This window comes from Schistocerca gregaria, chromosome 2 (assembly GCF_023897955.1).
Source record: "Schistocerca gregaria isolate iqSchGreg1 chromosome 2, iqSchGreg1.2, whole genome shotgun sequence".
In the NCBI taxonomy this organism is placed as follows: Eukaryota; Metazoa; Arthropoda; class Insecta; order Orthoptera; family Acrididae; genus Schistocerca; species Schistocerca gregaria.
In genome coordinates this window covers 204926135-204953199 of record NC_064921.1, presented here as the reverse complement: position 1 = coordinate 204953199, position 27065 = coordinate 204926135, and the positions used below count along the sequence as shown (strand labels likewise).

Below are 27065 nucleotides of genomic sequence, written 5' to 3'. Positions count from 1 at the left end.
CGGAATGGGCTGCAATGTCAAAGGGTGCTTGGCAATTACAGGACGTGCTTGGATCAAGGAACAGTCGGAATTATAGTTGTAAATTGTTGTAGTTGCGCTGGAAAAGTCACTGAGCTTCAAGCGCTAATAGAAAGCACAGAAGCTGATATCGTTATAGGTACAGAAAGCTGGCTAAAGCCTGAAATAAGTTCTGCAGAAATTTTTACGAAGTCTCAGACGGTGTTCAGGAAAGATAGATTAGGCAGAATTGGTGGTGGAGTGTTTGTGTCTGTCAGTAGTGGTTTATCTTGTAGTGAAGTCGAAGTAGATACTCCGTGCGAATTGGTATGGGTGGAGGTTATACTTAACAGCCGAATTAAGTTAATAATTGGCTCCTTCTACCGACCCCCAGACTCCGATAATACAGTTGCGGAACAGTTCAGAGAAAGTTTGAGTCTCGTAACAAATAAATACCCCACTCATACGGTTATAGTTGGTGGGGACTTCAACCTACCCTCGGTATGTTGGCAAAAATACTTGTTCAAAACCGGTGGTAGGCAGAAAACGTCTTCCGAGATTGTCCTAAATGCATTCTCCGAAAATTATTTCGAGCAGTTAGTCCACGAACCCACGCGAATTGTAAATGGTTGCGAAAACACACTTGACCTCTTGGCCACAAACAATCCAGAGCTGATAGAGGGCATCATGACTGATACAGGGATTAGTGATCACAAGGTCATTGTAGCTAGGCTCAATACCATTTCTTCCAAATCCATCAGAAACAAACGCTAAATAATTTTATTTAAAAAAGCGAATAAAGTGCCACTAGAAGCCTTCCTAAAAGACAATTTCCATTCCTTCCGAACTGACTATGCGAATATAGACGAGATGTGGCTCAAATTCAAAGATATAGTAGCAACAGCAATTGAGATATTCATACCTCATAAATTGGTAAGAGATGGAACGGATCCCCCGTGGTACACAAAAAAGGTCCGAACGATGTTGCAGAGGCAACGGAAAAAGCATGCGAAGTTCAGAAGAACGCGAAATCCCGAAGATGGGCTAAAATTTACAGACGCGCGAAATTTGGCACGTACTTCGATGCGAGATGCCTTTAATAGGTTCCACAACGAAACATTGTCTCGAAATTTGGTAGAAAATCCGAAGAAATTCTGGTCGTATGTAAAGTACACAAGCGGCAAGACGCAGTCAATACCTTCGCTGCGCAGTGCCGATGGTACTGTTATCGACGACTGTGCCGCTAAAGCGGAGTTATTGAACGCAGTTTTCCGAAATTCCTTCATCAGGGAAGACGAATGGAATATTCCAGAATTTGAAACACGAACATCTGCTAGCATGAGTTTCTTAGAAGTAGATACCTTAGGGGTTGCGAAGCAACTCAAATCGCTTGATACGGGCAAGTCTTCAGGTCCAGATTGTATACCGATTAGGTTCCTTTCAGATTATGCTGATACTATAGCTCCCTACTTAGCACTCATATACAACCGCTCTCTCACCGATAGATCTGTACCTACAGATTGGAAAATTGCGCAGGTCGCACCAGTGTTCAAGAAGGGTAGTAGGAGTAATCCATTTAACTACAGACGTATATCATTGACGTCGGTTTGCAGTAGGGTTTTGGATCATATACCGTATTCAAACATTATGAATAACCACGAAGGGAACGATTTATTGACACGTAATCAGCATGGCTTCAGAAAACATCGCTCTTGTGCAACGTAGCTAGCTCTTTATTCGCACCAAGTAATGGCCGCTATCGACAGGGGATCTCAAGTTGATTCCGTATTTCTAGATTTCCGGAAAGCTTTTGACACCGTTCCTCACAAGCGACTTCTAATCAAGCTGCGGAGCTATGGGGTATCGTCTCAGTTGTGCGACTGGATTCGTGATTTCCTGTCAGGAAGGTCGCAGTTCGTAGTAATAGACGGCAAATCATCGAGTAAAACTGAAGTGATATCAGGTGGTCCCCAGGGAAGCGTCCTGGGACCTCTGCTGTTCCTGATCTATATAAATGACCTGGGTGACAATCTGAGCAGTTCTCTTAGACTGTTCGCAGATGATGCTGTAATTTACCGTCTAGTAAGGTCATCCGAAGACCAGTATCAGCTGCAAAGCGATTTAGAAAAGATTGCTGTATGGTGTGTCAGGTGGCAGTTGACGCTAAATAACGAAGAGTGTGAGATGATCCACATGAGTTCCAAAAGAAATCCGTTGGAATTCGATTACTCGATAAATAGTACAATTCTCAAGGCTGTCAATTCAACTAAGTACCTGGGTGTTAAAATTACTAACAACTTCAGTTGGATGGACCACATAGATAATATTGTCGGGAAGGCGAGCCAAAGCTGGCGTTTCATTGGCAGGACACTTAGAAGATGCAACAAGTCCACTAAAGAGACAGCTTACACTACACTCGTTCGTCCTCTGTTAGAATATTGCTGCGCGGTGTGGGATCCTTACCAGGTGGGATTGACGGAGGACATCGAAAGGGTGCAAAAAAGGGCAGCTCGTTTTGTATTATCGCGTTATAGGGGAGAGAGTGTGGCAGATATGATACACGAGTTGGGATGGAAGTCATTACAGCATAGACGTTTTTCGTCGCGGCGAGACCTTTTTACGAAATTTCAGTCACGAACTTTCTGTTCCGAATGCGAAAATATTTTGTTGAGCCCAACCTACATAGGTAGGAATGATCATCAAAATAAAATAAGAGAAATCAGAGCTCGAACAGAAAGGTTTAGGTGTTCGTTTTTCCCGCTCGCTGTTCGGGAGTGGAATAGTAGAGAGATAGTATGATTGTGGTTCGATGAACCCTCTGCCAAGCACTTAAATGTGAATTGCAGAGTAGTCATGTAGATGTAGATGTAGATGTATGGGACTCAACTGCTTAGGTCATCAGTCCCCTAGAACTTAGAACTACTTAAACCTAACTAACCTAAGGACATCACACACATCCATGCCCGAGGCAGGATTCGAACCTGCGACCGTAGCAGCCGCACGGTTCCGGACTGCGCGACTAGAACCGCGAGACCAACGCGGCCGGCAGCGTATGTACTGCCAACAGTAAAATTCGGAGGCTGTGGTGTTATGGTGTGGCTGTGTTTTTCATGGAGGGGGCTTGTTTTGTGTGGCACTATCACACCACAGGCCTACATTGATGTTTTAAGCACCTTCTTGCTTCTCTCTGTTGAAGAGCGATTCAGGAATGGCGATTGCATCTTTCGACACGATCGAGCACCGGTTCATAATGCACGGCCTGTGGCAAAGTGGTTACACGACAATAACATCCCTACAACGGACTGGCCTGAACAGAGTCCTCACCTGAATCCTATACAACACATTTTGGATGTTTTGGAACGCCGACTTTGTGTCAAGCCTCACCGACGGACATCGACACCTCTCCTCTGAGCCGCACTCAATTCCCCAAGAAATCTTCCAGCACCTGATTGAACGTATGGCTGCGGGAGTGGAAGCTGTCATTATGGCTAAGGGTGGACCAACACCATATTGAATTCCAGCATTACCGATGGAGAGCGCCATGATCTTGTAAGTCATTTTCTGGTAGGTTTCCGGATACTTTTGATCACATAGTGTATGTCGCGGCCTAAAAAAAAACAGAAGTTTTAACTTTAGTGATGACGGCCACGAAAGGCTGCAGACTTATAAGAGAGGAGTTCATGGCAAGACAGATCAAATCAGTCAGAATACTTATGACTGAAAAATGTTCTCCCGGCGTGAGTCGTTGAGGATGTACTTGGATCTCTTCCACCATCACGTGAGTGACGTGGTTGACCACTTCGTACATCGCCAGGTAATGTAAGTGTCATCTTTGTGCAATTTCAGTGTGGTTAGATGCTCCATCGGGGCGATATTGACACAGAATATATCCACCTGTGCGTCTGCTTCGCGGATGACGCTGGCCTGCAGCAATGGAATACGGAAAATCTCGAGGTCGAAGCGCCATATCTCCTTCCATACTCTAGTAACAATAAGCGCAGCTAAAAGCGATGCTACAGTGTGAAATCTATTTGGGAAATGCTGTTAATATTTTTCGCAGTTACGCTGCTGGCATCACTAGTGTCTATGACAGCCCCAAGGTAAGAGTCCAGTGCAGATCCGGTTGTTTACCTGGCTCTCCCCTCCCCCTTCCACAGGCGGCTGCGTAACGCCGCCCCACCACTCTCCGATAGCGGCAAAGCGCGCGTTGTACTACGAAGGACATTCCAGCGGCGGACCTGCAGGCAAGCAGAAGGCACAGGAGCACCCAAGGAAGCCAACCGAGACAAGCAGGTTAGTGCTCAGTTACACTTTCTACATCTACATCTACATGACTACTCTGCAATTCACATTTAAGTGCTTGGCAGAGGGTTCATCGAACCACAATCATACTATCTCTCTACTATTCCACTCCCGAAGAGCGAACGGGAAAAACGAACACCTAAACCTTTCTGTTCGAGCTCTGATTTCTCTTATTTTATTTTGATGATCATTCCTACCTATGTAGGTTGGGCTCAACAAAATATTTTCGCATTCGGAACAGAAAGTTCGTGACTGAAATTTCGTAAAAAGGTCTCGCCGCGACGAAAAACGTCTATGCTATAATGACTTCCATCCCAACTCGAGTATCATATCTGCCACACTCTCTCCCCTATAACGCGATAATACAAAACGAGCTGCCCTTTTTTTGCACCCTTTCGATGTCCTCCGTCAATCCCACCTGGTAAGGATCCCACACCGCGCAGCAATATTCTAACAGAGGACGAACGAGTGTAGTGTAAGCTGTCTCTTTAGTGGACTTGTTGCATCTTCTAAGTGTCCTGCCAATGAAACGCCAGCTTTGGCTCGCCTTCCCGACAATATTATCTATGTGGTCCTTCCAACTGAAGTTGTTCGTAATTTTAACACCCAGGTACTTAGTTGAATTGACAGCCTTGAGAATTGTACTATTTATCGAGTAATCGAATTCCAACGGATTTCTTTTGGAACTCATGTGGATCATCTCACACTTTTCGTTATTTAGCGTCAACTGCCACCTGACACACCATACAGCAATCTTTTCTAAATCGCTTTGCAACTGATACTGGTCTTCGGATGACCTTACTAGACGGTAAATTACAGCATCATCTGCGAACAGTCTAAGAGAACTGCTCAGATTGTCACCCAGGTCATTTATATAGATCAGGAACAGTAGAGGTCCCAGGACGCTTCCCTGGGGACCACCTGATATCACTTCAGTTTTACTCGATGATTTGCCGTCTATTACTACGAACTGCGACCTTCCTGACAGGAAATCACGAATCCAGTCGCACAACTGAGACGATACCCCATAGCTCCGCAGCTTGATTAGAAATCTAGAAATACGGAATCAACTTGAGATCCCCTGTCGATAGCGGCCATTACTTGGTGCGAATAAAGAGCTAGCTGCGTTGCACAAGAGCGATGTTTTCTGAAGTAACTTTAATCATGATAACGGATTTTAAAAGTTTCCATTCGTGTTAACCCCGTACAAGTGCCAGAGCAATTCAGTGCACAGTTTGTGCACTTCACTCACACATTTAGCTAGCGCCTTTATCACACAGTGCTCATAGGATATAAGAAGTTACAGTCACTGACGTCCAATTGGGATCAATATTTTGCTTTTTGTGCCTCCACCTAATATATTCAAAAAATGCACGGGAGAACCAGGCGGAAACATATCTGTTGCCCTAGGTAACGTATTGTGAGCATATTGAGCGGTCGAAGACTGTTAGCTGAAATGAAGTCTGCATATTTCGTACCCAATGTATTTTTGCTTCGGACTGGTTGGTACCATCCACATTTACGTAGTTTTCGTTTTGACATGCCCTCTGATATTAGTCACTTGGGCTGCGCTCGTATATGAAATCACATGACGAAGGTGGGACAACTGTCAAGGATGATTATGCATATATACATCTTCGACTTACAAAATAGACGACATATAAAAGTTTGAAACCACAATATGCTGAAGAACTTGTTTCTTTTGTGTAAACAACATATGAAGGCTCTACTACGTTATTGCCTGGCTTCTAATTGCCATACAGGAGCAAACAGTGGAACATTTAAAATAAGCCTGTTGAGCACTAAATTAACTATAGTGGAACAAGGGTAAATACCAAGATACAGAATTATCCGAATACTTGCTACACTTAATGTATAAAATTACGTTTCTAGTTGCAGCTTTAGTGATACAAGTACCACGTAAGAACGTGCTACAAAGACTCTAGATGAAATGCTACATTATATCTTCTTATTCCTTCTGAAACGTTTCTCCTTATGCAGGTCGTTCAACGTACTATATGTAACAAAGGAAATATTCGTTTGTACTCTTAGCATACTGAAAAGCAAAAGGAATGCACTGGATACAGTTTCTTCGGTCTATATTAAAACTTTGTTCTAAAATTTTATAAAAATGTTACAGCTTTGTTTAGTAGTGTAAAATTTGAAACTCTTGCGGTAGCGACGGACAGCTGTTGGCTGTCTCATAAAACACTTCTTGTCCCTACACAAGGATGGTTTGATTTCATGTGTGTAAAGCATACTGAGTTCAGGTGGGAAGCTATGTAAAGTTACTGAGTTAATGTAAGGAAGATTTAACGTCACGTAGACAAACTCAGACTAGACGAGAATGGAGCAGAAAACGGCCTTTCATCGTAAGTATTGCTGGAGGTAGTGTATTCTCTCTGGAGGTACTCTAGGACTGGACAAGTAATATACCAATATGATCATTATTAATGTTCATTTTATTAGATTTTCGTCTGTTAGTCACACTGAAGCACTCGTTTTCGTTACTGTCATTACCTCGTCTCTCATGCTATGCGTCATCTCAAAGCACAGCGTAATTATAGTTGTGACGAATTCTACAACTGAGAAAAAGCTGTTTCCAGTTACGATCCCCTTCTGATATTACGACAGTTTGCTTGTTCGTGCACAGAAACCGATTGTGGTTGACTAACTGTTAGCTATAACGTGTAACTAAGTGCTACGCCAGTGTGTATAGTAATACCGAGATCATTATGATCCTTGTTTGCAGATAACTGCTGACAACTACGGAAAAGTGCGACCATGTCTGCTACAGTCAGCAACAAAGATAATGTAATTCGTGCCTCCAGAGTCAACACGTGAATATGTTTGGTAATGTGTCCTACACTTCGCCCCATATCCGAAGTAGCTAAGCATGTCTGTGCGGAGGTAAGCCAGTTTGAATACACATCGTGACCGAGCGAGGTAGCGCAATGGTTAGCACACTGGACTCGGATTCGGGAGGACGACGGTTCAATCCTGCGTCCGGCCATCCTGATTTAGGTTTTCCGTGATTTCCCTGAATCGCTAGAGGCAAATTCCGGCATGGTTCCTTTGAAAGGGAACGGCCGAGTTCTTTCCCCAACCTGCCCTAATCCGATGAGAGCGATGACCTCGCTGTCTGGTCTCCTCCCCCAAACAACCCCAACCTCCCCGTGGTGGATGTCATTTTCACTGTCAAAATTTGGCGGGCAAGAGGATGGGAGGTGGCGGCGTAAAGTTCCTGATAATCGGTCTTCGCTCCAATGTCCTGGTTTAAGTACCAAACCTCTCCCCAGTGTCTCGTTAAGTGAGGGTTTGTGACCCTGCTGGTGATACGTCCGTAGGGTGGGAAAATTAAGCACAGATACCTCCCTTGCTTCTGTTCTGGAGGAGTATGCTCTGTGCTGGCACCGTCTTTCACCTTCGCCCTTCTCTCGTCGTCGTCATAGTCATTATTATCATCATCATCGCCATCATCATACAAAAAATGGTTCAAATGGCTCTGAGCACTATGGGACTCAACTGCTGAGGTCATAAGTCCCCTAGAACTTAGAACAACTAAAACCTAACTAACCTAAGGACAACATACGCATCCATGCCCGAGACAGGATTCGAACCTGCGACCGTAGCGGTCACGCGGTTCGACTGTAGCGCCTAGAACCGCTCGGTTACTACGGCCGGCTCATCATCATACGACACAAACAGGACACTATACTATCACACATCTGTTCTACTGACTTACGCTGTACAGTCACACATAAGATACAACTCTCAAATAACCGCAACCAGTCGGTATGCACGGAAGAAGAACATCCTTTCCGACAGACATCTGGACCCACCCAGAGGGATACCCTACCCAGCAGTACCATACAACCTACAAAATATGACCGCACAACATATGTGCTGTGTGCGTTGCCAAGAATGCCTTCAGTCAGAACCATTCGTGTTTTTTGTATTAAATGCCTTTAGCTCCGAGTGGCTCTATTGTCAGTTGCATAACCTGTGATCGAAAAGTTTCCATTTGACGGAGTCGCAGCAGCGTAAATGCAATGTAATGCGACTCTTGGGAGTATATAAGCAGCTATATCTTAATTGTATTATTATCAATTAGTTAATTAATAATATTCTTTATTTATTATTATTATAAATTTTTTTGTGCTTTTATTTTAATTGTTGGTTTAGTTATTGCTTTTAGCTGGTTTAGCTCAGTTCCTTATTTCCTTTTATCTTTATTCTCCTGAAAACCTTGAAAATATAAATAATTCTTTTTAAATACCACAGGTGAGCAAGAGGTGTATTCCACAGTGGAGATTTCGCGAAAATTCCTGGTCGTTATCTGCTCCCAATGGTTCAAATGGCTCTGAACACTATGGGACTTAACATCTGAGGTCATCTGTCCCCTAGAACTTAGAACTACTTAAACCTAACTGACCCAAGGACAGCCCGCATCTCGTGGTCGTGCGATAGCGTTCTCGCTTCCCACGCCCGGGTTCCCGGATTCGATTCCCGGCGGGGTCAGGGATTTTCTCTGCCTCGTGATGGCTGGGTGTTGTGTGCTGTCCTTAGGTTAGTTAGGTTTAAGTAGTTCTAAAATCTAAGGGACTGATGACCATAGATGTTAAGTCCCATAGTGCTCAGAGCCATTTTTTCCATGCTGGTCGCGTTTCGACACAAGTTGCAAATGTAACGCAGAAGTTACGCCAACTGAAGAGGAAGACACTCGAGGACCCGCTCTGTAGTCCTTATCACGCATCGTGCGACTATCGCGCCTTCGGTCCCGTAGAAAGGTCCTTAAAATATGGACGATTCCTGTCTGACTAGGATGCGCAGCAGGCAGTTACGGACGTCTCGGTGGTGGGCTTATTGCTTCAGTGCTCAAGGCGAATCAAGGCGAACCTGTACGTCCCTCTTATTTTTTGAATCTTCCATATAATTGAGTAATTGCTTTTTAACCCATTGTTCTATTATCTGAACAGGGTCAGAAACTTTCACCTACAACCTACTTAGTAAATCTTTATGGTCTCTATTAAAGAAATAAAATATTTTTCATGGTTCAGAACCAAGTAATCCGGTTCTCGTCAGATGACCGAAGTTAAGCACTGTCAGTCTGGGTTAGTACTAGGATTGGTGGCCATCCGGTCTGCCGAGAGCTGTTGCCAACCGGGATGCGCTCAGCCCTTCTGAGGCAAACTCAGGAATTACTTGATTGAGACGTAACAGCTCCGGTCTCGTAAACTTAGATACGGTCGGGAGAGCTGTGTGCTGGCCACATGCCTTCCATATTCGTGTCTAGTGACGCCTTTGGGCTGAGAATGACTCAGCAGCCGATCGGTACCGTTGGGCCCGAATAGCCTGTTCGGGCGGAGTTTCATTTAATTTTAGAACCAAGTAATAAGTTTTGAAGGACAACAGGACAACAGTTTCACCTCTGACTGTCAGTTTCACTTCAAAATGAACATAATTGTTATGTCGATAAATAGGCTACTATGTGAGAACTGTTACTGCAGGCAGGCTCAAATACAATTGAGGTGTTTCATGGTGATAGGATTTCTTGCTATTTCCACCCGTGTTTTATGAAATTGTGAAACTGTAAGGAGAACTTAGTTGTGACTAGTCCGTAGTCTGTCGCGACTGCTTGCTGTCGTGCCACGTGGATCAAGTGACATGTGACTGATAATGCATCGCTCGATGTTATATCGATGTACGCAGCGTACTGGGAAATCTCGGTGCTGCTCGAAGAGGAGTATTATTTCACTAGCCCTACATTTTCAGTAACAAGCTATTTGTGAAATACGTAGAAGCTGTTGTAAGCGTGGAAGGATCTGGGATTTTAAAGCAACTGCTTTCCTATCGTACTGTTCAGTTGATTCAGCTACAGTTTATAACCGCTCTTTTAATTAAGAACAATATTATCAGGCATATTTTCATAATGGGGAGAAATGGTCGATAATATCAGTAATAGGTAATAGCATTAGAAAGGTTTTAATTAAAATTATCGCTACATAATCTCTCATCAGAATAACGCCCGCAGCAAAGTAGCGCTTCCGGGAAATCAAAGAGCGTTTAACGCGCTTACTTTTGTTTCTAAATTCTACTACATAAACCATGCGCGGGTATTGCTAGATCTCTTGTCTTGCTTTCTGTGCTCTGAATATGTCTAAGTAGATGCGGCGTGCGATATAGAGGGCATTTCTGTGTGATATGCTACGGAAGGGATCAGGGCACTTTTGTTAAACACCAAGAAAATTGACTAGTTAATTCATACGGCACAGACTTCTGCCGTAAGGTCATGGACTAAGAACATCAGAGGAATTTTGTGCGCGAGAAAAGATAGGGCTCAGTATTAAATTCTATCACATGTCAAATAACCGATAATAGGATCTGTGGACTATGTTAAGAGACGTTAAACTGAATACACTACTGGCCATTAAAATTGCTACACCAAGAAGAAATGTAGATGAAAAATGTGTATTCATTGGACAAATATATTTTACTAGAACTGACATGTGATTACATTTTCACGCAATCTTGGTGCATAGATCCTGAGAAATCAGTACCCAGAAAAACCACCTCTGGCCTTAATAACGGCCTTGATACGCCTGGGCATTGAGTCAAACAGAGCTTGGATGGTGTTACAGCTACAGTTGCCTATGCAGCTTCAACACGATACCACAGTTCATCAAGATTAGTGACTGGCGTATTGTGACGAGCCAGTTGCTCGGCCACCATTGACCAGACGTTTTCAATTGGTGAGAGATCTGGAGAATGTGCTCGCCAGGGCAGCAGTCGAACATTTTCTGTATCCAGAAAAGGCCGGAAAAGGACCTGCAACATGCGGTCGTGCATTATCCTGCTGAAATATAGGGTTTTGCAGGGATCGAATGAAGGGTAGAGCCAAGGGTTGTAACACATCTGAAATGTAACGTTCACTGTTCAAAGGGCCGTCAATGGGAACAAGAGTTGACCGAGACGTGTAACCAATGGCACCCACACCATCACGCCGGGTGATACGCCAGTACGGCGATGACGAATACACGCTTCCAATGTGCGTTCACCGCGATGTCGCCAAACACGGATGCGACCCTCAAGATGCTGTATACAGAACCTGGATTCATCCGAAGAAATGACGTTTTGCCATTCGTGCACCCAGGTTCGTCGTTAAGTACACCATCGCAGCCGCTCCTGTCTGTGATGCAGCGTCAAGAGTAACCACAGCCATGGTCTCCGAACTGATAGTCCATGCTGGTGCAAACGTCGTCGAATTGTTCGTGCAGAGGGTTATTGTCTTGCAAACATCCCCATCTGTTGACTCAGGAATCGAGACGTGGCTATACGATCCGTTACACCCATGTGGATAAGATGCCTGTCATATCGAGTGCTAGTGATACGAGGCCGTTGGGATCCAGCACGGCGTTCCGTATTACCCTCCTGAACCCACCGATTCCATAGTCTGTTAACAGTCATTGGATCTCGACCAACGCGAGCAGCAATGTCGCGATACGATTAACCGCAATCGCGATAGGCTACAAGCCGACCTTTATCAAAGTCGGAAACGTGATGGTACGCATTTCTTGTCCTTACACGAGGCATCACAACAACGCTTCACATGGCAACACCGGTCAACTGCTGTTTGTGTATGAGAAATCGGTTGGAAACTTTCCTCATGTCAGCACGTTGTAGGTGTCGCCACCGGCGCCAACCTTGTATGAATGCTCTGGAAAGCTAATCATTTGCATATCACAGCATCTTCTTCCTGTCTGTTAATTTCGCGTCTATAGCACGTCGTCTTCGTGGTGTAGCAATTTCAATGGTCAGTAGAGTATAACAACGGGACTCGGCATTTAGCTTGTGAAAAGAAAAGTGTGCGAAGTTTGAACGATTTTATCGGAGTATGGTAATGGACATAGTGTTTGTTGCAACATCTTTGAGTGACGAACTGCAAAAATCACTGTCATTTTAGTTGCTGTAATTGCTGAGAGTAATTGTAGGATCAACCCTCCTTTTCCCTCTATACAAGTCGCAATCATTCATGATCATTTAATTATTATTGAACGTTGTTAATAAAAAAGCGTAAGTGATTTCTATAATTACGTGTTATTAGTAACTAATAAATGACACCCAAAGACGTTATTAACTATCGTGTCCTCGGTAACGGAGCATCAAATGAAGGGTGATAGACTTAGAAAAAGTTATCATTAATTATTACGAAAATTCGAGATTTAGCCACCGCTACAGTAAAGATGTTTGTGGGTGCTACATCTGAGGTACGTATATAACGAACAGTAAGGTATATACAGTGGATAACATCGTACGTCAGAGAAGTCGAGGACGAAGGGCGGCTACAAGTACCTAAGTAAACGCGCTTGATATTTTCCCGTACACAAATCGCTGCCTCACGAAACTAAATCATAATTTAAAATCTCACAGTTGGTCAGTTGATCTGTTTAGATCCGAATGATAGGTTTAAACGCTGTTCTGATCACAGCAGGAATTACTTAATAAATCAGTCTCTACCGGGAAACCGTCAACGATAGGCTCTCTTAAGCCCTGAGGCTCTTGCGTTTTATATAATGAAGGAAATAACTTTCTCAGAGACGATGAAGTGCTCTAATTACGAAGATGCGTCTTCATAGAAATTTTCTGCAGTTTTGTTTAGTATCTGAAAACATCCTTCATTTTGTTATGTAGAGTGCTCTCTGAAAAGATTTCTGTAAAACGCGTCTTGGTTTGGTAGTCACCGCTGCTTTTGACCAGATGCAAATCATTCGAGCACAGGTCTCAAACTCTGAAGGAATAAGATTAGATCATCGCTTGTATATGATAGTGACTCGGACTCCCTGGTAAGCAGCATTATCGATATCGCGTCTGAGGTAACGCGATCATCCAGCAGCTACGGTCCGTCACGGCGCCGTAGATGGCGCAAGGCAGTTCGCTGGGTGCCCCGTGTTTCGCAGTTCTTAAGGCTGGCCGCAGGTCCGTGAGGTGCCGCAGGGTGCCTCACGGTGAGTTTTTGCGAAGCACACAACTCCATGGTCCTGCACACGTTAGAGCGCAGCGTGACGTGACGCAGTTCCTGCGCTTGGTGACACTGTGGACCGCAGTCTCCTGTACGCAGTTTACTGCGAGACTCCCGTTGGTTCTCGTTGTTGGTAGTTCGAAATGGAGGAAAAGCTAATTGAAGCCGTACGTGTTCGCAAAGTTCTGTACGATACAAGCCATGAAGATTACTTGAAAACGAAGCTGAAAGCTGAGAAGTGGGAGGATGTGGCCAAGGAAACGGACATACGAAATTGTAATTCGTTGTTAACATTGTACATTGACATTGTTAAAACTCTGTAGCAAATTTTCGTGATGTGCTCTGTCCTGGTTAAACGTTTACCAAAAAGATGCCTAGGTTCCTTACAATATCATTCCTTACTAGCGTGTAGCCCTCCATATCTACCAGAGAAAACGGAATAGATGGATTACTCACGCCTTCTTCAGCGTGAGAACCTGTAGCCAGTTTCATCAATGCGATGTAACACACCGTTTCGATCTCAGACTCAGAATCGGTATCCGATTCTGAACTTATATCTATTAACATAGAAGAAGTAGTCGCCATCTCTGCCAGAGACAAAGTTCCTCAGCAAACTGCGATCCAACTTGCGATGATTGTCGCCGTGACTCAAGCTGCCGTGAGGAATTTGGCGTGAGCCCCCCTGCGTCACGTCGCGGGCCTGCGTCTCTTCTTGCGGCCCGCCTAAAGTACGCACGCGGTCACGTCTTGCACTTGAGCCTGTTTTCCCTTGAAGCCTACAGACCGCGCCATTTGACGCTGTGCTCGTCTGTTGCTTGTTTAGGACTTCTCTCTTGCGGTACACATTCTTAACTGATCTTGCAAGCTTACAATGTGCCGTACGAGTAACGAAAGGAACTTTCTCCACGGAACGTTCTCTGAGAATGTTCTCAATTTCGTATGACTAAAAATTTCGAAGCATATTTTCTGACACGAGAGTTCTTTCTCACTGCCTCCTTTCTTCCTTGAAGAGGTTCTCGGTATGCATTGTCGTGCCGCATCCGGCAGAGAACATACGCGTAATCTTACATTTCATTCAACTCGCTCAAACACGCAAAATATTCAGTGAACAGATATGAAACTGGCATCAGTGTGTTCTAGAGGAGTTACACTGCATTTCGATTTTAGTTTTACGTGTGACAACAAATTATTTCGAAAAGTAAAGGGCAGTTCACGAAACGCGTTTTCTGACGACTTTATCGAAATATCGACACGCGAGAAACATTTTTTAATTTTGTAGTTATTTGAATCTTTTAATCTTCTCCAATCTGGGACTGCCAGAGTTTTATGACACGAGATAGTGTGTGTGTGTGTGTGTGTGTGTGTGTGTGTGTGTGTGTGTGTGTGTGTGTGTGTTGCGTACGGGCGCTCAACGGCGAGGTTATCTGCTCGCAGGAAACGAATGTGGAAAAAATCAGTGAAGTGTGATCCTACACTCTAAGACAACGGCAAAATATTAAAGATGCTATACAACAGAATGAAATAAAAGTGAAACAAGAAAGAAGCTAAAAGGAAGCCAGAGGAAAATGTCACTGACTGGCCAATAACACGAGACAATGTTAGCTAAATATGTCGCATAGTAGTCTACACAATTCTTCTGATCTGTCTGCTTATTTGTAACACAACAAAATATAAGATTTACCCTGGGACAAAACATGGTGAAGAACATCTCAAAATTTGAGTGATGCAGTTGTCTGACGTATACCTAACGTCTTTTCCTGCACTAGTCTGAAAACCTGTGTCTCTTCAACAGCACAAAAATTTCTTCATTTTCACTTCGTTTCAAAGGTCACTCCTCTTTTTTCATGCTTTTAGGTAAGGAATTCGTCACCGAAATCGATTTCTTTGTTAAACCTGTATAAACTTCTACAGCTTCTCTCTTCAGTATTTCTTCGAGCTACGTACATCCTTTTTGCCTTCTGAGCAACAGAAATTCTGCCATTTTTAGTAAAAAAAAGTCGGAAAAACTTAACCTCAACGAAACTTACTCAGCTCGAAGTGTGCTGCAGAGCTCACTTCAGAAAGCGCTTTTGAGCAATTTCTCTAGTATTATTCTTATGAAATCTTCGCGTTGAGCAACATCTTCTGCAGTTGTACTCAAGCTGAGAACATTCTCGGGTGAAGTATATCCTCCGACTTGCTTTATTCGTGTGAACCTGAATATGTTCTCTGAAACTCCAATAATAAGGTACATTCTCCGTTCCATTCAAACGACCCAATGAATTTGCTATGTTTTGAACTCAGCTCTAGCCTGCCGTTCACTTCGCAAACTTAGCAGCCCCCGACAACTCGCAACTATTTGTTCCACCGCTCAGTGTTTGACCTATTTCTCTCCATCCTTGTGAAACTATGTAATACACTCCATCTGTTATACCGTTGACATTACTTCGTCTGTAATGATCTTGCCGTCAACTAAACGTTAAAAATCTGCGGCCTTAATTCGTTCAAATATCTAGAATTATTATTTGCCAATCACGGTACAACAATGCATTCACCTCCCACATTATCTTCGCCATTATGATTCGTTAGCTACAATTCTTCTTCTTCTTCTTCATTTAAACTTCAGGGAGTAGGCCCCTCGCCTGTTGAACTCACAGTGTAGTCATCTTTTCTGAGGTATTCCCATATCTCTTATACGTGTGGTTTGTAGTTCACTGCTCGTTAAGTTACTCTTCCTTCTGGCATCATATAGGTGCGTTCTATCTACACTCCTGGAAACTGAAATAAGAACACCGTGAATACATTGTCCCAGGAAGGGGAAACTTTATTGACACCTTCCTGGGGTCAGATACATCACATGATCACACTGACAGAACCACAGGCACATAGACACAGGCAACAGAGCATTCACAATGTCGGCACTAGTACAGTGTATATCCACCTTTCGCAGCAATGCAGGCTGCTATTCTCCCATGGAGACGATCGTAGAGATGCTGGATGTAGTCCTGTGGAACGGCTTGCCATGCCATTTCCACCTGGCGCCTCAGTTGGACCAGCGTTCGTGCTGGACGTGCAGACCGCGTGAGACGACGCTTCATCCAGTCCCAAACATGCTCAATGGGGGACAGATCCCGAGATCTTACTGGCCAGGGTAGTTGACTTACACCTTCTAGAGCACGTTGGGTGGCACGGGATACATGCGAACATGCATTGTCCTGTTGGAACAGCAAGTTCCCTTGCCGGTCTAGGAATGGTAGAACGATGGGTTCGATGACGGTTTGGATGTACAGTGCACTATTCAGTGTCCCCTCGACGATCACCAGAGGTGTACGGCCAGTGTAGGAGATCGCTCCCCACACCATGTTGCCGGGTGTTGGCCCTGTGTGCCTCGGTCGTATGCAGTCCTGATTGTGGTGGTCACCTGCACGGCGCCAAACACGCATACGAGCATCATTGGCACCAAGGCAGAAGCGACTCTCATGGCTGAAGACGACACGTCTCCATTCGTCCCTCTATTCACGCCTGTCGTGACACCACTGGAGGCGGGCTGCACGATGTTGGGGCGTGAGCGGAAGACGGCCTAACGGTGTGCGGGACCGTAGCCCAGCTTCATGGAGACGGTTGCGAATGGTCCTCGCCGATACCCCAGGAGCAACAGTGTCCCTAATTTGCTGGGAAGTGGCGGTGCGGTCCCCTACGGCACTGCGTAGGATCCTACGGTCTTGGCGTGCATCCGTGCGTCGCTGCGGTCCGGTCCCAGGTCGACGGGCACGTGCACCTTCCGCCGACCACTGGCAACAACATCGATGTACTGTGGAGACCTCACGCTCCACGTGTTGAGCAATTCGGCGGTGCGTCCACCCGGCCTCCCGCATGCCCACTATACGCCCTCGCTCAAAGTCCGTCAACTGCACATACGGTTCACGTCCACGCTGTCGCGGCATGCTACCAGTGTTAAAGACTGCGATGGAGCTCCGTATGCCACGGCAAACTGGCTGACACTGACGGCGGCGGTGCACAAATGCTGCGCAGCTAGCGCCATTCGACGGCCAACACCGCGGTTCCTGGAGTGTCCGCTGTGCTGTGCGTGTGATCATTGCTTGTACAGCCCTCTCGCAGTGTCCGGAGCAAGTATGGTGGGTCTGACACATCGGTGTCAATGTGTTCTTTTTTCCATTTCCAGGAGTGTATTTTACTCTTTGTTTTATTAATTCGTTTACTGAATAAGTTCCCAGCTTAGTTCTGATGTTTATACCTCTTACATGATCTCTTGAGATTGCAGCCCTTAGTGCATCTCATTATTTCGTCTTGCTTTCGAATTGTCCGCGACTATGTGCCCTATGACGAAACCGCTATAGCCATTGTTTTACAATGTTTTATTTTTATTTTTTTCTGCATTTTTTTTTTTGCTTATGTTCTTTGTATTGTGCCACATATCATTTGAGTTCTGTTTAGTTCACTCTCTGTGTCATTTTCAAAGTGGTAGCCTAAATTACAACTGAAAATGAGAACTTTTTCTTCTAAAAATGACCCTTTTGCAGTACGTTGGAGCGTATAAGACGTTCGAATTTATGTGAATTCTTAAGGGACCAAACGGCTGAGGTCATCGATTCCTAGACTTACACACTACTTACATCAAGTTTTGCTAAGAACAACACGCACGCCCATGCCCGAGGAAGGACTCTAACCTCCGGCGGGGTGGACGAGCAATCCGTGACAGGGCGCCTCTAACCGCGCGACCACTCCGCGCGGCTTGAAAGACGTAATCTTATTGTGTCAGATATTAAAATTGTAGACAGTGCATGTGTGCTCTGGAGTGTGCTATTGCTGGTTGAGGAAAACTAGAAAATGTAATGGGTGCTGACTTGAAGGAATGTCCAGCGGCATTTAGCATTAAATTGCAAAACTTATTCATCATTCAGCTTGAAAGCAGCAGCAGTTGCACTTCTCCCATTCCCCACCCTCCCGAACAAGTATTCTGAGTACCCTCTTCCAACTCTTGGACGTATATTCAAAGAAAGTCCTAAAAACTTACTTGCGTAATGTTTCGTTACGATCTCGTGACAACCTTCGACTGACGGAGATACTAAGTTTGATACTGATATCCCATTACATACTGGGTCGCCTCCATAGCCGATATCACGTGATAGAACCGAAACTGGCAGTGGAGACCCTTTCGCCAAGCAATTACGCGACCCCTGCAGCATAATTCAGACACTAACATAGACTTCTGCTCAAACAGCAATTAGCCGTGGAACTGGGCAGTAAAGAAACGCACCCAAGAATCGTGCAGCACCACATACGATAGTAACACACATTTTGAAGTCGACTTAGTGACATTTCCTGAAGGACAAGCATGACACCTGAAATTAAGTATGTTTTTTGCCCGCCGTTACCGACCAAGACGTCGAGGATTTGTTATACACCTCTCAATATAACATAGTCAGATCATGAATCGACTCCAGCGCAGATTTCAGTAACTCTTTCAGAACTACTCACATATTTTAAGCAACAAAGAAGTGCGACGGTTTACAGATGAAGTAGTTACTAGCCTCATGAAGCGGAACAGAACGAAGAGGGAGCGATCAGTATAAATTTTAACTTTTCACTATTATTTAATTAATGTGTACTCTATAATTCCTTTAAAGGAAAGTAATTCAGTTCCATTACATTAAAAAAATTATTTTTATTCTGAAGTATGATGAAATAGAAAGCAAAAAGGTCGGTAACAGTCCAGACATCGCACGCACCAACGTTCGGGGATTAAATCGTAAATCTCTCCTCCGTTGTTGGATGGACGGCAAGTTGGTGATTAACTGATCAGATTCCGCGGCACCCACAACGTTATTCGACAGGAGTAGGCTACGTACCGCCACCTGGATCCAACCTCTTCCTTCATAGTTTAGTCATGACTTCACTTCAAAATTCACTCAACAGCAAACTGCTCTCATCAGGTACTTGACACGACTCCCCCATTATGTGAATGAGAGATGGCGCCATATACGAAGGAAGAAAACCTTTCTAATTAGGCAGCTAAACTTACACCTTGTGACCTCCCAGCCAACAATGCCAAACAAAAACTTTATTTAGGACAGAATTTCACTTGTTTACAATAATAGTTAATGAGTATTTCCTCGTAGCGTTTAATCTGAAATCGAGCGAAGTGGCACAGTGATCAGCACACTGAACTCGCATTCAGAAAGACTACCTGCGTCCGGGCATCCAGATTTACACTTTACAGTGATTTCCCTAAATCGCTCTGAGCAAATGCCGGGATGGTTCCTTAAGTGCTCCGTCTCTAATGACCTCGATGGCGATGGGACCTTAAATCCTTCCTTCCTACCTTCTGTTCAGGTTGAAGAAGTAAGCACTGCAGGAATGTGTGTGGCAGTTATTTGTCTTTGTAATGCTTAGTTTAATTACAACTTTAAAGTGGATTTGTTGCTCTCGGGGAGGACTAACAACATTTACCACAGCTTTCGTCGTACAACTGAACATTTCTAAGTATGAAGTAAGCTAATTCGTCACATATTGACAATACAACACATGGATAAAAGTCCTTAATTTTTTTTTCGTATATATATGCTGTGATAGACGACCTGCCAGGGTAGCGGAAAGCGCTAAGGCGCTGCTTCCTGGTCTCGGGTAGGCGCGCCGGCCCCGGATCGAATCCGTCCGGCGGATTAACGACGACGGGTGGTGTGCCGGCCAGCCTGGATGTGGTTTTTAGGCGGTTTTCCACATCCTCCTAGGTGAATACCGGGCTCGCCCCCACTATCCGCCTCAGTTACATGACTCGCAGACATTTGAAACACATTCACACTCTTTCACGATTTACACTGGATGCAGACAGCTGGGGTCCACTACTTCTATCCTGGGGGTATAGGGTGGCGGCAGGAAGGGTATCCAACCACCCCTTAAAATTAACCATGCCAGATCCGTACTTAACACTGCCGACCCTGCGCACAATGCGGGACAAAGGCAGTAGCAAAAGAAAGAGGAAGAAAGAATGCTGTGATACACGATTTATAATGTTAATTACAACTGAAATACATGAGTCCTCTCCGGTATATTAGCTTACTGTTCTTTGTTAATAGTGATGCATCTCAGTGTCAATTTTGCCTCGTACTGATATTGTCTGTGTATGTGCATCTTTCCTTTTATGCAGTATAAAAGCTCATAAACTGTGACGTCGACAAAGAGGCAGACATTCCCTCAATACCCCATAATTTCCTGCTCAACCAAGACTTACTTAATATCCGTATGTTGCACATCTGAGCTTGTCTTAACTAATAGAGGTGTGCAATAATAGATAAATGTCACTACGAGCTAATACCTAATCCTACAGGCATTTCATAAACCTCTGATTTTCAGCTTAAACTGGAGATGGCGCCGAAATACAAGTTAACTTACTTCCCTATAATGGGTCTGGCTGAGCCAATACGTTTCCTGCTCTCATACGGAAAGATTGAATTCGAAGATGAACGATGTGATAAAGACAAATGGCAATCTTTGAAAGAATGTAAGTAAAAACTTTTATCTTTCAACGTCTTGGCTTGAGACTATTCTTCTTCTCTTATCTGGTGCAGAATGAGGAAACTAATTGGTCTGTAAAAATACTGAAATTGAGTGCACTGCAAACAGAGGAGCAAGATAGTACTGCATACCTAGGAGAGTATTTTTCGAAATTCAGTAATTACAAAGTCTGTGTGGTGGTGGTGGTGGTGGTGGTGGTAGTAATAGTAATAGTAGTAGTAGCGCACAAAATGCTTAAATAATTTACTACATAAATTAATGTCCTTATCATTTCGATTGCAGTCAGTGAAAATAGAAATAAATTGAAATATTACGCAAAAGTGATAAAAAAAGCAAGTGTGTTGCATACTTGACGACTCTGCTAAATTGGGGCGAACTACAGGAAACAGCACGTAAGAGGATAAGGAGTAAAAAAGGTCAAATTTACATATGGCTGGAAGCGCATTTCAAGGAGGTACACCCACTTGATGGTGGAGATAAAAGATCTTCGACAGTGCCCCAGTATCAGCACCAAACTGGTAAACTGCCATCAGGGAAGGGGATAAGCCACGAGATCGCGTGGAACATCCTCCAAGATAAATGCCGCTATCTGTATCTTCTAAAACGAGTGCAGCCCATATTACGTATGGATGGTTTTCTCGCTGGTTCGTTATACCAGTCACCACGGTGCAGCGATTTCTGTCATCCACCTATACGACGATGAGGCTATCTTTACGAGAGGCGGTATCGTCAACGTTTACATGTACCTGTGAGCTGAGGAGAATTCCCATGGTATGGTAATAGCGAACCATCAGCAGCGGTTCAGCTTCGGTGTATGGGCAGGGATTATTGGAGACTACCTCGTGGGACCAAGTCATTCTTCCACAGCGCCTCACAGTCGAGATACATCTGCACATCTATCAGCTGACCTTACGTCCCCAGCTGAAAGTCATTCTTTGCTGATACGAAGAAGAAATGTGGATACTAAATGACAGTGTTCCAGCTCACTGACCTCTTGAATGTAGGGGTAATACACTAATACACCTCCCGCTTCCCTGGTGTGTTCTCAAGTGTGCTTTCAATCATTGAAACGTACTCTGCCAAAGACTTCATCTCCACCTTCAAGGTAGTGTACCTCTCTTGGAGCACATTTTTGCTCCTTATGATATCAGGGATAGTTTCATGCAGTTTGTCCCCTTTTAGGAAAACCACCCTGTACATAGCTTGTAAGATCTTATTTAGAGACTTTTCACATGACATGACATGACAGTGAGATTACAACAACGAACTGTGCTGTTTTGATACGATTATCTGCCCTGCAGCGATGAATGAAAATTTGTACAAAGGTTGGGTTCGAACCCAGGTCTCCTCCTCACTAAGCAGATGTGCTAAATACTACAGCATCCTGGCACAATGTTTATGCACAACTGCATGGATTACTCTAATAACGCTCCCTCCTCAACCAAAATTTACATTCACAGATTAGCCCGCTTGGCATTACACTTAAACTCTGCACTTCTGCTCGAGTTTGGGCGTTATACTAAGTGGGCTGAGGTGTGAATGGGAACTTGGTTTGAGGAGGGAGATGCGCTTAAGTAGTCCCTGTAGTTGTGCATAGCCATTGTGCCAGGGAGGCAAAGTGGTTGTCGTACCTGCCTAGTGAGCAGGAGACTCGGGTTCGAATCCCGACCTTAGCACAAATTTTCATTCGTAACTTCAGTCTACGTGTTTACATCATAAGAGTTTGAAGAAGGACTCTGGAATAATATAGTCACATTTATAGTTACATTTATTGTCTGCACGTTTTCTTTTGTAAGACACGCCAGATTACCTTATTACAACGAAGCTATACAATGCAAAATTTGCAAGGTTTTCTTCTTGCCAGAGACAATGACATTTTTTATTTTATTGAAATGAGCACATAAACCAACGAGCCTTAACTTTATGACCACGTACTTAATAGCGTGTTTGTCTAACTCTGAAACGCAATACTGTAGCGGTTCTGCGTGATATGGATTCGGCCAGTCCATGGTACGTTTCTGGAGGAATGTAGTAGCAGATGTCTACGCACAGGTCACGCAATTATCGAAAATTAAGGGCTAGTGGTTAATGGTAACGGAGCTGATGCTCTGTAATGTCCCAGATGTGTTCCATTGGGTACAGGTCAGGCAAATCTGTTGGTCAAGAAGTAAATGCTCGTCAAAGCAGTGTAGCAATAATTCTGGCTCAATGACATTGCTGGAAGATGCCATCAGGAGAGATAAAGCGTGAAGAGATGCTTGTGGTTCACCATAACGTTCACTTAGTCGACAGCTCTCATGGTACCTTCCGATACTGCCACAGTTCCCTTGGAAGCCAAAGTGAATGTCCACCAAAGCATAACACTGGCCCCACAGGCCTGCGTCTGTAGTAGGGTGCCTGTCTCGAACAGCTGTTCTCCTGGTTGACGCCGTATCTGGACGCAGTCATCTACCTGATCTAAGAAGTAATATGATTCATGCCTACAGACGAACTTTTCCATTGATCCATTGTCCAATCTCAATGATTCTATTCCCACTGCAGTGGTAACTGACAGTGTCATAATGTCAATGTAGTAGTGCATAGGAGGCGCCCGTTTTGGAGCACCATGTTCAGCAACAGGCGCTAAGGGGTACTCTCCAAAGCACTTGTACCTGGTCTGGTATTGTCCTCAGTCGTCAAATCCGCCACAAATCGCCGCCTATCCTGGTTTACACAATGGGCAAGCCTCCGTCTCCATAGTCTGTGGTGAGGCCACTTTGTCCAACACCAAGTCGCCTACTCGTGGATTCACCATCATTCAGTTAGTTTCCATAGATGCTTTAGACCAGGGGTTCCCAACAAATTTTCCTCGAGGACCCCCTCATCGAGCATGATTGATACCTTGTCATATCATAGTATCAAGTACCAAAGAAAAAGCCAAATTGAGTCTTTATACGTTTTCTATTTTTGCTACTTAGAAAAAACATTGGCATATTCATTATTGAAAAAATATTGAACTCAAAACTTTTTCAATTTAACCATCATTGCTATTGTTAAATTTTTGATTATTGCTCCAAATCTTTCTCTTCAAATCTGGGTGTTTTCTATCACAAACCCCTTAAAAAAAATTGAGTATGAACTGAGAATGACAAGAAAAAAATTAAAACTGAGTGACTTACTTGCTTGAACATCAAATGCATTATTTTCCTCTTCATCTGTAGGCCTTTTTTGTTTTAGCGTACCACTTTTTAACGAACGGTCTCTTTTTAATTATGCCAACTGTGGCTTCCGCGAAAAACAACGCTTTTGAAACACTACTGTTTTAATACAGAATACTGAATATGTAAACAACACGGTCTGTGAAAGCATTGGCAATAAATTAACAATGGCCGATTGTCGTCTGAAATGCGAGTTTCTGTGTAAAGTGACTGTCAGTTGTCAGCTGCTAACAGGCAGCGCGCGCAGTCTAACGGCATACAGCAGAACTATTTTCCTCTATCCAATTCTAGTTTTGCACTAGTGTGTGCTAATGTCAGTTGGCTCTAGGAAGACGCTAGACGTAGAAGTTAGCGTTCGCTAAAGCTCTGCTCTTCGCAGGAAGCGGCCAAAACAAAAAATCTGTAATCATACGAAATATACTTAGTATATATTTTATTCCAAAAGCATCTTGCGGACCCCTCTGGCATAGCTCGCAGACCCCCTGTTGGGAACCACTGCGTTTAGACAGTAGCACATGAACAGCCAACCATTTCGCCACTTCTGAGAAGACGTTCACAGGCGCCAGGCCATAACAATCTGCCCTTTGTCATAGTCACCTATGGCTGTGGATTTCCCCATTGTCGCTAGAATAATTCCTCATTCGTCTCTCCTGCGTATATATATACAGTACTGCGTCAGGTGTTCGTAACGTCACAAGGCGACTTTCAATTTCGCGATGGATATGGGTCATAATGTTTTAGCTCGTCATTGTAAGTTTTAGATACTGATACAAATGATTCACTTGAGCAGACAGTATTTTTCTGAAGCACAATGATTTTCACTACTGCTGTTGTGGTGTCTCATATGAACAATGTCAGGTTTGAGTTCCACTGCTCACACGTAAGATTGGCGATTTTCTCCATTAAGAATACTAAAGTAAAACCTTAGCACATTAGCTTTAGTTGATACACCACATTCAGAAATTATTTTGTTGTACAAAAAGGATTACAAGAGAAAGCTGCACTTTACTTATACTAGAAATGTTGCTAATATTTTTCTGTTCTTTGTCAAGCAATGCCTTTCGGGCAAGTTCCAGTTCTTGAAATTGATGGGAAGAAGGTCTGCCAGTCTATTGCTATTTGCCGTTACTTAGGCAAGCAAGTGGGCCTGTCTGGGGCTAACGACTGGGAAGATCTCCAGATTGATATGGCTGTTGATACAGTATCAGACATAAGAATGAGTAAGTTTAATGTTTACATTCACTGAAAGATTTTGCCTTTCTTTATTTACATTTCACTACATGATATGGAAAATCGCCACTGACAACCGATATTAAGCACAAGTAAACATAAATAAAAAATGTAACATCATAGTTCCCTTTTTAGAGTGCCTTATTTGAAATTGTCTGAAGACATATATTTGTCAAATATAAAGTATACGTCACAGCTAGGCTGTAATTTTAAAGAAGTGTTTGATTAATAAATGGGATGATGTTCATCTAAAATATCCTCGTTTGTACTGAGATATTATTTTTTAAATTAGTTTAATAATTTTTAAGTTAAAAATCGCGAAGTGTCTGTCCATATATTATTTTAATATTTACTTCTGCTTGTAGAAATAGTGAGTCCTGCATACGAGACAGACGAAGCCTTAAAGGAAAAGAAGAAAGCAGCAGTCATAAATGAAAGCTTACCGTTTTTGTTGCCAAGACTTGATAAGTTGGTGAAGGAAAATGGAGGTTATCTAGCAAATGGCAAGGTAAGCTGAAACAAATTGAAATTTATGCCCTATGGATACTGAAATAAGTTGAGATATCCTTTTAAATAATGCAGTTGGATAGTAATCAGCAGTGTTAAAATATATGATGACGAAAATTGTTGTATTTGGTAGTTTATCCACACACAGTGGAATCAATTATTCGCAAACGAAATGGCAACATTTTTGTAGCATTTTTAACTTATTTTAATACTTTTACTTTTTAAAGTAGATAGCAATACTGACACTATGTTGTAGACTGACTTCATACACATCAATGTTGTACACCTTTTAAGAACTGAGGAATTTTCTGTTTGTATGTTAATGTGAAGGACTTGGTTTCAGCTCTCGTGGGCAGACCTCTATTTTGTATCACTGCTCGACCTCCTCAAGTTCATGATTGGATTTGACATAACAAAAGATTATTCAAACCTTTCTGCACTCAAGAATACCGTACTTGAAATACCAGCTATTAAAGAGTGGATTGCCAAGAGACCGAAAACTGAGCGATGAATGCAGTGTCTCACTTTTATGTTAAATATGTGTTTGCTTACAAAATTGAATTGTTTTACACTGAAGCATTCATTATGTATTGTAAAACTGTGATACTGATTTGTAAGTGCAAGAAGATACAATAAACCTTCTTGTAAAAAACGAAATGCCAATACCTTTTTATTTATGTGACTCAATCAAAAACATAGCACTGGAGAGTTTTCAGATGTATGGGTTGAGTTTGGGAAATGTGTGGACTGTTTATGGTTCATCCACAAACTACATTCTTGCTTGACACACAAAACCCTGAACTTCTGTAGTTACACTTCATTTATACTGGTGTGTATTTCTCCACAAATCATTTGGGTTGTAGACTTCATCATATTAGTGCATTTTAGAACACGACACAGTTTACAAGTCAGAGTTTTATGGAAATTCTGACATGGGAGGTCTACCAACTTGCTCATATCATGGAGAGGTAGTGGTCGATTGTACATCAAGTATGGAGTACAATAAATGAGCATTACTCTGAAATGTATGTGCGAGTGAATGTATGTCATAAATTCTTTCCATGGAATATGAACTAGTATAGTCCATCTCATTAGAAGGTAAGAGTAATTTTAGTTTTAATATTTAGATATAAAGTACTGTAAACAAATATTCTGTAGGATATGGAACTTATGAATCACAATTTTCGAGTGTAACACGTAATTCAATAGAAAGAAATCTGTAATAAGTCAGTCAAAGTGATATTGTATTGAAACGTACCACTCATTCAGTCCTAAGTAACACGAATTTTTAAACATAA

General features: G+C 43.2%; 1 protein-coding gene across 1 annotated transcript; it reads left to right on the top strand.

Moving 5' to 3' along the window:
• The first annotated feature begins 4196 nt into the window (after positions 1–4196).
• Positions 4197–26424, top strand: LOC126336693 (glutathione S-transferase-like). Its single transcript, XM_050000646.1, has 5 exons — positions 4197–4290; positions 20672–20819; positions 25083–25250; positions 25626–25768; positions 26111–26424. The coding sequence occupies exons 2-5, from the start codon at positions 20684–20686 to the stop codon at positions 26276–26278; spliced, it is 615 nt and encodes a 204-aa protein (XP_049856603.1). The 5' UTR covers positions 4197–4290; positions 20672–20683; the 3' UTR covers positions 26279–26424.
• Positions 26425–27065: the final 641 nt, after the last annotated feature.

Bases quoted from the DNA above. Each gene is read 5' to 3' on its own strand.
- LOC126336693 (XM_050000646.1), top strand. From the start codon at position 20,684: ATGGCGCCGAAATACAAGTTAACTTACTTCCCTATAATGGGTCTGGCT. The intron at 20,820-25,082 runs GTAAGTAAAAAC...TTCTTTGTCAAG, and splicing joins ATGGCAATCTTTGAAAGAAT to CAATGCCTTTCGGGCAAGTT. The intron at 25,769-26,110 runs GTAAGCTGAAAC...ACTTGGTTTCAG, and splicing joins GTTATCTAGCAAATGGCAAG to CTCTCGTGGGCAGACCTCTA.